Raw genomic sequence first — 12,454 nt, forward strand, 5'->3', positions numbered from 1 at the left:
ACCTTAGTTTATAATATACACCTTAATTTATAATATACATCTAGTTTATAATCTACACCTTAGTTTATAATATACACCTTAGTTTATAATATACACCTTAGTTTATAATATACACCTAAGTTTATAACATACACCTTAGTTTATAATATACACCTTAGTTTATAATATACACCTAAGTTTATAACATACACCTTAGTTTATAATATACACCTTAATTTATAATATACACCTTAGTTTATAATATACACCTTAGTTTATAATATACAGCTTAGTTTATAACATACACCTTAGTTTATAATATACACCTTAGTTTATAATATACACCTTAGTTTATAATATACACCTTAGTTTATAATATACACCTTAGTTTATAATATACACCTTAATTTATAATATACATCTTAGTTTATAATCTACACCTTAGTTTATAATCTACACCTAAGTTTATAATATACACCTTAGTTTATAATATACACCTTAATTTATAATATACATCTAGTTTATAATCTACACCTTAGTTTATAATATACACCTTAGTTTATAATATACACCTTAGTTTATAATATACACCTTAGTTTATAATATACACCTAAGTTTATAACATACACCTTAGTTTATAATATACACCTTAGTTTATAATATACACCTAAGTTTATAACATACACCTTAGTTTATAATATACACCTTAATTTATAATATACACCTTAGTTTATAATATACACCTTAGTTTATAATATACAGCTTAGTTTATAACATACACCTTAGTTTATAATATACACCTTAGTTTATAATATACACCTTAGTTTATAATATACACCTTAGTTTATAATATACACCTTAGTTTATAACATACACCTTAGTTTATAATATACACCTTAGTTTGTAATATCCACCTTAATTTATAATATACACCTTAGTTTATAATATGCACCTTAGTTTATAATATACACCTTAGTTTATAATATACACCTTAGTTTGTAATATACACCTTAGTTTGTAATATCCACCTTAATTTATAATATACATCTTAGTTTATAATATACACCTTAGTTTATAATATACACCTTAGTTTATAATATACATCTTAGTTTATAATCTACACCTTAGTTTATAATATACACCTTAGTTTATAACAAACACCTTACTTTATAACATACACCTTAGTTTATAATATACACCTTAGTTTGTAATATCCACCTTAATTTATAACATACACCTTAGTTTATAATATACACCTTAGTTTATAATATACACCTTAGTTTATAACATACACCTTAGTTTATAATATACACCTTAGTTTGTAATATCCACCTTAATTTATAATATACACCTTAGTTTATAATATGCACCTTAGTTTATAATATACACCTTAGTTTATAATACACACCTTAGTTTGTAATATCCACCTTAATTTATAATATCCACCTTAATTTATAATATACATCTTTGTTTATAATATACACCTTAGTTTATAATATACACCTTAGTTTATAACAAACACCTAAGTTTATAACATACACCTTAGTTTATAATATACACCTTAATTTATAATATACACCTTAGTTTATAATATACACCTTAGTTTATAACATACACCTTAGTTTATAATATACACCTTAGTTTATAACATACACCTTAGTTTATAATATACACCTTAGTTTATAACATACACCTTAGTTTATAACATACACCTTAGTTTATAACATACACCTTAGTTTATAACATACACCTTAGTTTATAACATACACCTTAGTTTATAACATACACCTTAGTTTATAACATACACCTTAGTTTATAACATACACCTTAGTTTATAATATACACCTTAGTTTATAACATACACCTTAGTTTATAATATACACCTTAGTTTATAATATACACCTTAGTTTATAATATACACCTTAGTTTATAATAAACACCTTAGTTTATAACATACACCTTAGTTTATAATATACACCTTAGTTTGTAATATCCACCTTAATTTATAATATACACCTTAGTTTATAACAAACACCTTAGTTTATAACATACACCTTAGTTTATAATATACACCTTAGTTTGTAATATCCACCTTAATTTATAATGTACATCTTAGTTTATAATATACACCTTAGTTTATAATATACACCTTAGTTTATAATATACACCTTAGTTTATAATATACACATTCGTTTATAATATACACCATAGTTTATAATATACACATTCGTTTATAATATACATCTTAGTTTATAATATACACTTTAGTTTATAATATACACCTTAGTTTATAATATACACATTCGTTTATAATATACACCTTAGTTTATAATATACACCTTAGTTTATAATATACATCTTAGTTTATAATCTACACCTTAGTTTATAATATACACATTCGTTTATAATGTACACCTTAGTTTATAATATACACCTTAGTTTATAATATACACATTAGTTTATAATATACACATTCGTTTATAATTATACACCTTAGTTTATAATATACACATTCGTTTATAATATACACCTTAGTTTATAATATAAACCTTAGTTTATAATACACACCTTAGTTTATAACATACACCTTAGTTTATAATATACACCTTAGTTTATAACATACACCTTAGTTTATAATACACACCTTAGTTTATAACATACACCTTAGTTTATAATATACACCTTAGTTTATAACATACACCTTAGTTTATAATATACACATTCGTTTATAATATACACCTTAGTATATAATATACACCTTAGTTCGTAATATCCACCTTAATTGAATATTATACATCTTCGTTTATAATCTACACCTTATTATATAATATACACCTTCGTTTGTAATATACACCTTAGTTTATAATATACACCTTATTTTATAATATGCACCTTAGTTTACAATATACACCTTAGTTTATAATATACACCTTAGTTTATAATATACACCATAGTTTATAATATACACCTTAGTTAAAATATACACCTTCGTTTATAATATACACCATAGTTTATAATATACACCTTCGTTTATATTATACACCTTAGTTTATAATATACACCTTAGCTTTTGATATACACCTTAGTTTATAATATACACCTTCGTTTATATTATACACCTTAGTTTATAATATACACCTGAGTTTAAAATATACATCTTAGTTTAAAATATACATCTTGATCTATAATATACACCTTTGTTTATAATATACACCTTAGTTTATAATATACATCTTAGTTTAAAATATACATCTTAATCTATAATATACACCTTAGTTTATAATATACACCTTAGTTTAAAATATACATCTTAGTTTAAAATATACATCTTAATCTATAATATACACCTTTGTTTATAATATATATCTTAATTTTTAAAATACATCTTGATTCATCGTATACATCTTAATTTGTAATATACACCTTAGTTTATAACATACATCTTAGTTTTTAAAATACACCTTAGCTTATAATATACACCTTAGTTTATAATATACACCTTAGTTTATAATATACACCTTAATTTATAATATACACCTTAGTTTATAATATACACCTTAGTTTATAATATACATCTTCATTTATAATATACACCTTAGTTTATAATATACACCTTAGTTTATAATATACACCTTAGTTTATAATATACATCTTCATTTATAATATACACCTTAGTTTATAATATACATCTTCATTTATAATATACACCTTAGTTTATAATATACACCTTAGTTTATAATATACACCTTAGTTTATAATATACATCTTCATTTATAATATACACCTTAGTTTATAATATACATCTTCATTTATAATATACACCTTTGTTTATAATATATATCTTAATTTTTAAAATACATCTTGATTTATCGTATACATCTTAATTTGTAATATACACCTTAGTTTATAACATACATCTTAGTTTTTTAAATACACCTTAGCTTATAATATACACCTTAGTTTATAATATACACCTTGGTTTATAATATACATCTTAATTTATAATATACACCTTTGTTTATAATAGATATCTTAGTTTTTAAAATACATCTTGATTTGTCGTATACATCTTAATTTTTAATATACACCTTAGTTTATAATATGCATCTTAGTTTGTAATATACACCTTAGTTTATAATGTACACCCTAATTTATAATATACATCTTGATTTATAATATACACCTTAATTTATAATATACATCTTGATTTATAATATAGATCTTGATTTATTAATATACATCTTGATTTATAATATACATCTTAGTTTATAATATACACCGTAGTTTATAATATACACCGTAGTTTATAATATACACCGTAGTTTATAATATACACCTTAGTTTATAATATACATCTTAGTTTTTAAAATACACCTTAGTTTATAATATACACCTTAGTTTATAATAAATGAATGATCGTTTTAAGGCCATTTTCCCCACAAGAGCGGAGGTTAGCCTTGCGGGCTCCATGACAATCATGGTTCCCTGTTTGAGGCAATGTTTTTATGGCCGGATGCCCTTCCTGACGCCAACCCTTAGTCGCCTCTTACGATGCGCAGGGATACGGTGTTTACCTATTCTAAACTGGGGTACACACCGGGATCATTCATCCCAGCAAGGTGGTACTCAATTTGCCGACCTCGGAAGGATGACAGGCTGAGTCAACCCCCATTGGTGTTAATTTAGCGATCGACCGGGATTTTAACCCCAACGGCCAACATTTATAATATACACCTTAGTTTATAATATACACCTTAGTTTATTATATACACCTTAATTTGTAATATTCACCTTAATTTAAATATACATCTTGATTTATAATATACATCTTGATTTATAATATACATCTTGATTGATAATATACATCTTGATTTATAATATACATCTTAGTTTTAACAATACACCTTAATTTATAATATACGAGTCAGGCAGCTTAGCAGCATATTTATCGAAAATGGGGAACGGCTTGACAAAAGCGCCATTTTTATTTTGGTGGTCCACTAGACCATATACAATAGATTTAGGGCCGGAGGCAAGAAATATACAGTGTTCTTCACCTTTTTATTGGACAAAAACCAATTATGTATATATTTTCAACAAGGAGGCTAACTTTTATTTCAATACATGCAGTGTTATTTGTAAAACTTATGCATGCCTGCATAATAAATCTTACGCTTCCATGTAATAATAATTAGTAATATAATACCGAGTGTTTATACAAATGTGTTATACATGTGACTCGCGCACCTCTCATATATCTAACATGTACGCAACTACAAGGATTTAATGACAATATAGCTTGAGAACAGACAACATGTTGTTCAAGGTAATTTGTCCAGTAATTTATGTATTTACGATTTTAGTCTAACTCCAATAGCTGATGATTTATTTGCATAAATGTATTGCTCGATATTATGCTGTGCGAGTCGTATTTGCGCAAAAGTCAAACACTGTATATGTCTTGCCTCCGGTCCTAATTCTATTGCATATGGTCCAATGAACCACTAAAATAAAAATGGTACTTTTGTAAAGTCGTTCCCCCAAAAATTGCTAAGCTGCCTAACTATACACCTTAGTTTATAATATTCACCTTAATTTAAATATACATCTTGATTTATAACATACATCTGGATTTATAATATACATCTTGATTTATAATATACACCTTAGTTTATAATATACACCTTAGTTTATAATATTCACCTTTAATGTAAATATACATCTTGATTTATAATAATATACATCTTGGTTTATAATATACACCTTAGTTTATAATATACACCTTTAATTTAAATATACATCTTGATTTATAATAATATACATCTTGATTTATAATATACACCTTAGTTTATAATATACACCTTAGTTTATAATATTCACCTTTAATTTAAATATACATCTTGATTTATAATAATATACATCTTGGTTTATAATATACACCTTAGTTTATAATATACACCTTAGTTTATAATATACACCTTAGTTTATAATATACACCTTAGTTTATAATCTACACCTTAGTTTATAATCTACACCTTAGTTTATAATCTACACCTTAGTTTATAATCTAGACCTTAGTTTATAATCTACACCTTAGTTTATAATACACACCTTAGTTTATAATATACACCTTAGTTTATAATCTACACCTTAGTTTATAATCTACACCTTAGTTTATAATCTACACCTTAGTTTATAATACGCACCTTATTTTTTAATGCACACCTTAGTTTATATTATACACCTTAGTTTATAATCTACACCTTAGTTTATAATCTACACCTTAGTTTATAATACACACCTTAGTTTATAATACACACCTTAGTTTATAATCTACACCTTAGTTTATAATCTACACCTTAGTTTATAATCTACACCTTAGTTTATAATCTACACCTTAGTTTATAATCTACACCTTAGTTTATAATCTACACCTTAGTTTATAATCTCCACCTTAGTTTATAATCTACACCTTAGTTTATAATCTACACCTTAGTTTATAATCTACACCTTAGTTTATAATCTACACCTTAGTTTATAATCTACACCTTAGTTTATAATCTACACCTTAGTTTATAATGCACACCTTAGTTTATAATACACACCTTAGTTTATAATGTACACCTTAGTTTATAATATACACCTTAGTTTATAATCTACACCATAGTTTATAATCTACACCTTTGTTTATAATCTGCACCTTAGTTTATAATCTACACCTTAGTTTATAATCTACACCTTAGTTTATAATCTACACCTTAGTTTATAATCTACACCTTAGTTTATAATCTACACCTTAGTTTATAATCTACACCTTTGTTTATAATCTCCACCTTAGTTTATAATCTACACCTTAGTTTATAATCTACACCTTAGTTTATAGTCTACACCTTAGTTTATAATCTACACCTTAGTTTATAATCTACACCTTAGTTTATAATCTACACCTTAGTTTATAATCTACACCTTAGTTTATAATCTCCACCTTAGTTTATAATCTACACCTTAGTTTATAATCTACACCTTAGTTTATAATCTACACCTTAGTTTATAATCTACACCTTAGTTTATAATCTACACCTTAGTTTATAATACACACCTTAGTTTATAATACACACCTTAGTTTATAATGTACACCTTAGTTTATAATATACACCTTAGTTTATAATCTACACCTTAGTTTATAATCTACACCTTTGTTTATAATCTACACCTTAGTTTATAATCTACACCTTAGTTTATAATCTACACCTTAGTTTATAATCTACACCTTAGTTTATAATCTACACCTTAGTTTATAATCTACACCTTAGTTTATAATCTACACCTTAGTTTATAATACACACCTTAGTTAATAATATACACCTTAGTTTATAATTCACACCTTAGTTTTTTATCTACACCTTAGTTTATAATCTGCACCTTTGTTTATAATCTACACCTGAGTTTATAATCGACACCTTAGTTTATAATCTACACCTTAGTTTATAATCTACACCTTAGTTTATAATCTACACCTTAGTTTATAATCTACACCTTAGTTTATAATCTACACCTTAGTTTATAATCTACACCTTAGTTTATAATCTACACCTTAGTTTATAAGCTACACCTTAGTTTATAATCTACACCTTAGTTTATAATACACACCTTAGTTTATAATCTACACCTTAGTTTATAATACACACCTTAGTTTATAATATACACCTTAGTTTATAATTCACACCTTAGTTTTTTATCTACACCTTAGTTTATAATCTGCACCTTTGTTTATAATCTACACCTGAGTTTATAATCGACACCTTAGTTTATAATCTACACCTTAGTTTATAATCTACACCTTAGTTTATAATCTACACCTTAGTTTATAATCTACACCTTAGTTTATAATCTACACCTTAGTTTATAATCTACACCTTAGTTTATAATCTACACCTTAGTTTATAAGCTACACCTTAGTTTATAATCTACACCTTAGTTTATAATACACACCTTAGTTTATAATCTACACCTTAGTTTATAATACACACCTTAGTTTATAATATACACCTTAGTTTATAATACACACCTTCGTTTTTTATCTACACCTTAGTTTATAATCTGCACCTTTGTTTATAATCTACACCTGAGTTTATAATCTACACCTGAGTTTATAATCTACACCTGAGTTTATAATCTACACCTTAGTTTATAATCTACCCCTTAGTTTATAATCTACACCTTAGTTTATAATCTACACCTTAGTTTATAATCTACACCTTAGTTTATAATCTACACCTTAGTTTATAATCTACACCTTAGTTTATAAGCTACACCTTAGTTTATAATCTACACCTTAGTTTATAATACACACCTTAGTTTATAATCTACACCTTAGTTTATAATACACACCTTAGTTTATAATATACACCTTAGTTTATAATACACACCTTCGTTTTTTATCTACACCTGAGTTTATAATCTACACCTTAGTTTATAATCTACACCTTAGTTTATAATCTACACCTTAGTTTATAATCTACACCTTAGTTTATAATCTACACCTTAGTTTATAATCTACACCTTAGTTTATAATCTACACCTTAGTTTATAATACACACCTTAGTTTATAATACACACCTTAGTTTTTAATACACACCTTAGTTTATAACCAAGAGGTTTAGCTAACCAGTTTTCTTTCCTGATTCTTTTTTCCAAACAGCCCCTTCTCGGAGGCTTTGTCGTGAGGACCCTGGTAGGCCTGCTTGTGTGGCCTGTGAATGTTGTTTTGTGTTATCATTTTTAATCCTGTGCAACAAGCCTTTTGCACCTTTGTTTCTATGCTTCATTGTGATTATTGTAAACAATTGTCCGTCCATACCTGTGAGGACAATTACATAGCTATAGTGTACACTGAGCAACCATGTGTAAATTTCAGATGAGCAGTGGAACTTTTGCTTTTGATTCATTTTGTCATGTAGGATACCCATTTCTCTTACATCAAAGGGCTATTTGCATAAACAGTCGTTCATTTGCTGCATGTTCTCCATGAAGTACATTTGAGGGAAAACTGACAACCATTCTCGACCGATCCAATTTGATCAATAAACTGAACCATTGTGATGACCGATGACCTGAATGCTTCTTCAATCTGATTTCCATTGCATCCGCCTGCTCTACTGAATGCTTCATTCATTTATTATATATGCCTCAGACCTCCATCATGAAGTATTTTATAAGCATAAGATGAATTCGACACAATTTATTTCACAAAGATAAATAAGTTTGCACATGCAGTACACACGATGCCCTTTCATCCACAGGTAGGTAATAGGTTCAATGATTCACTGTGTTTTACATACATATTTAATTCTGTTTTTGACCTCACAAGGATATCAAGGTTAATAGGTCAAAACCTTGATGGCCATGCTGAAGAGCAATCAAGGAGGACTCAGTCATTCTCCAAAAGTGTGTTTATGGAATTAGAGGCAGAAAGTTTTTTTTTTTTTTTTGTAAGTTCAACAATAAATTGTTGGAATTAAAAAACAAAAATCATTTTTAACCTGAGTTGTTAGGGTTGGCTTAGCGGTTAGGGTGCTGGCTTGGGATCCGAGGATCCTGGGTTCGAATCCCGGTCGATCGCTGAATTAATGCCACGGAGGTTGACTCAGCCTGTCATCCTTCCGAGGTCGGCAAATTGAGTACCACCTTGCGGGTAATTCCCTATGTTTCGCAAGAGGCGACCAACAGGGTTGGAGGCAGGAAGGGCATCCGGCCATAAAACATTGCTTTAAAAAGGGGACCATGGTGCCTGAAAAAGGCCAACCCCTGCTCTGCGGGGAAAATGGCCTCCAAAGGTGGTTGTTTCATCAATCGCATATTATTAATTCTCATCCAATGTATTAACTGAGTTGGCGGTGGCACATGTGTCCCAGGCAAAAATGATATCATTAGAAGTAGTTGTTGCTCTCATATACTTTCTGGCAGTTTGTTAACCTTAGAATTACTACAGGTTACTCTCTTGTGATTTAAGTATACCATAGTAAAGATTGATGGTATTTGAAGTGATTATAGTTCTAATTACAGTATTCCGCAGAGAATTACTCTCGTAAAGGGATGCTTTGCCTTGTAAGAGGTTAAAATTAGTGTGGATTTGAAACTTTAATTGTCAATCTTCATTGTATTAAACTATAATTGTGCCATTCCTAATGTCATTTTTATGTGGGATGGAGATCTTAATATGTTAGCATACTGGTATTTTCCGTGCGCAAATTGACCCGGCAGTGCCCGTCTCCTCTTAAGTCCAAGTCGAGGCAGGAGTTTGTAGTTAGTTCAGTGTTGGCAATAAATTGCCTACTTTCCACGGAACACCATGGGATATTTTAACGTCTACCAACTAATGCTAGCACATGAGATGTCTGGTTTGACGTCCAAATAATGATGTAATTCTCTCCATGTGAAGCTCTAATCAGAGTTTTATTGTCTGATTAACTTGCTGACAAAGTCTTATGCCCAACGCTTTCTGGCTGGTGCTTGTAATCGAGGTACGCACATGGTGGTCAGTACTGTGGTTGGAACCCCAAACCTCACACACAGAAGGCATTCATTACCTTGAGTTGTGACAAGAGCACATGGCTGATTTGAGGTTATCATGCTCAGTCCGAAGTTAACTTAGGGACCAGTTTTATTGTACCCGACTAAACCACCATCCTCGACAGTGACTTTAGAGCACTACATCCTGGAGCAGTGTGTACTTTATTGGGACACTCACAGATCATTTGTTTCCACTGGGATGTTGTAAGGGGATTAATTCCCAATAGAGTGTGGAATATTTCGGGAGTTTGCTAGGAATGCCCATTGACAGCATAATCGTCACTAACTGTTAAGACTGATAAAGTTTCTCAGTGAAGTAAATAGACGAAAAGGTTCGACGGAATTGACTTGATTGAATTTGATGGCATTGACTGAATAGTTTTGTGGTTATATTGTTTTTAAATTTTGGTAGGTATGCGAACCAGTGACGTTAAGCCTATACAACGCCTGTGTGTGCAACCTAGGCACAAAAATGCACATAACTCTAAACTGCATGAATATCGATATTTGTAGACCCCCGCAATCCCCGCATGCACTGTCCATACCCAAGAGCTCTTAAATTAGGAATCATTCAGCATTATACGTGCTGTGGCTCTGACGTTTACCCCGTTCAGACACAATCACACAACCTGCATTTACATATATAGGTATATAGATCACACATATATATTATGTATAGATTAAAGAAGGATGGTGGGGCTCCACATTGAAATTTATGGCTATTAACTGAATTGTGCTTTGCTTAAAGTTACTCATGTAAACAAATTAATTAATTGCATTTTTGGCGATTCATGCCTTTGTGCCGGAGATAAATTTTGAAGGAGGTAAATGAAATGTGTCAGGAATTTGATGATCCACTAATCTATAACTTTTTCTCTTTTGGTTTTGCGAGTTTATTAAGGCACCACCTGTCCTCCACCAGGTGGGGCCACAGGTGGTGAAGTATTACAATTTAATTACCCCTTTCCATGGTATGTTTTATATATATACTAGCGGGGTATATATATATATATATGTATATATATATATATATATATATATATATATATATATATATATATATATGTGTATATGTATGTATGTGTGTGTGTATATATATATATATATATATATATATATATATATATATATATATATATATACACAACTGTAAGAAATAGTAGAAACTCCAAAGTACAAACACAAAAGGTTATTTATATATATACATACACACACACACACACACACACACACACACACACACATACACACACACACACACACACACACACACACACACACACGTATAGTGGGGTGCAAACGTATGAGTCCAGAGAAATTTATTAATTGAGAAGTGATAACAAAATAAAATGAAACCAAAAGCACTTACAAGGGATTTCCATTAACTTTTGAGGATATAATAACACTTGCTGTAATAGAAAAACAATCAAATCTCTCCTTATGTATGGGCTAATCAATAATAATCAGTGTGACCCCTTCTACCTTGAAAACTGCCTCAACTCCATTTGAGATTGATTTAATTAGTTGATGGATTATGTTTGAGTCAATCTTTTCCCAACACACTCCAGAGCAGTCAGACTGCTCACATAAATTTTCTCTCAAATGTATTCACCCTTCATTTATTTTGTTAAGACAAAGTGTCAGTTAATAATAACTATTATATGTTAAAGAATATTGATACATATCTTCAAAACTATGACAAATTAGTGTTTGAATTCGTGATTTTAGAAAGCTTGGCATAGATTTAAGTTGACTCATACTTTTTCACCCCACTGTATCTGTGTATAACGCATATGTGTGTATGTATGTATACGCATATGTGTGTATGTTTGTCCATTCAGACACAAATACACAACAGGGGAATCATAAAATAAAATAAATTGTTTTTAGCTGGCCAGCACTC

General features: G+C 28.9%; 1 protein-coding gene across 1 annotated transcript in view; it reads left to right on the forward strand.

Moving 5' to 3' along the window:
- LOC137423715 (actin-binding LIM protein 1-like) overlaps positions 1 to 12,454 on the forward strand; it is a 353,241-nt gene that overhangs the window by 322,273 nt on the left and 18,514 nt on the right. The window contains exon 17 of the mRNA XM_068111161.2: positions 8,681 to 8,713. Coding sequence (XP_067967262.2) covers positions 8,681 to 8,713 — 33 coding nt within the window. The remainder of the gene's footprint in view (positions 1 to 8,680; positions 8,714 to 12,454) is intronic.

The sequence above is a fragment of the Myxine glutinosa genome, chromosome 3 (genome assembly GCF_964187855.1).
Source record: "Myxine glutinosa chromosome 3, kmMyxGlut1.1, whole genome shotgun sequence".
Lineage (NCBI taxonomy): Eukaryota > Metazoa > Chordata > Myxini > Myxiniformes > Myxinidae > Myxine > Myxine glutinosa.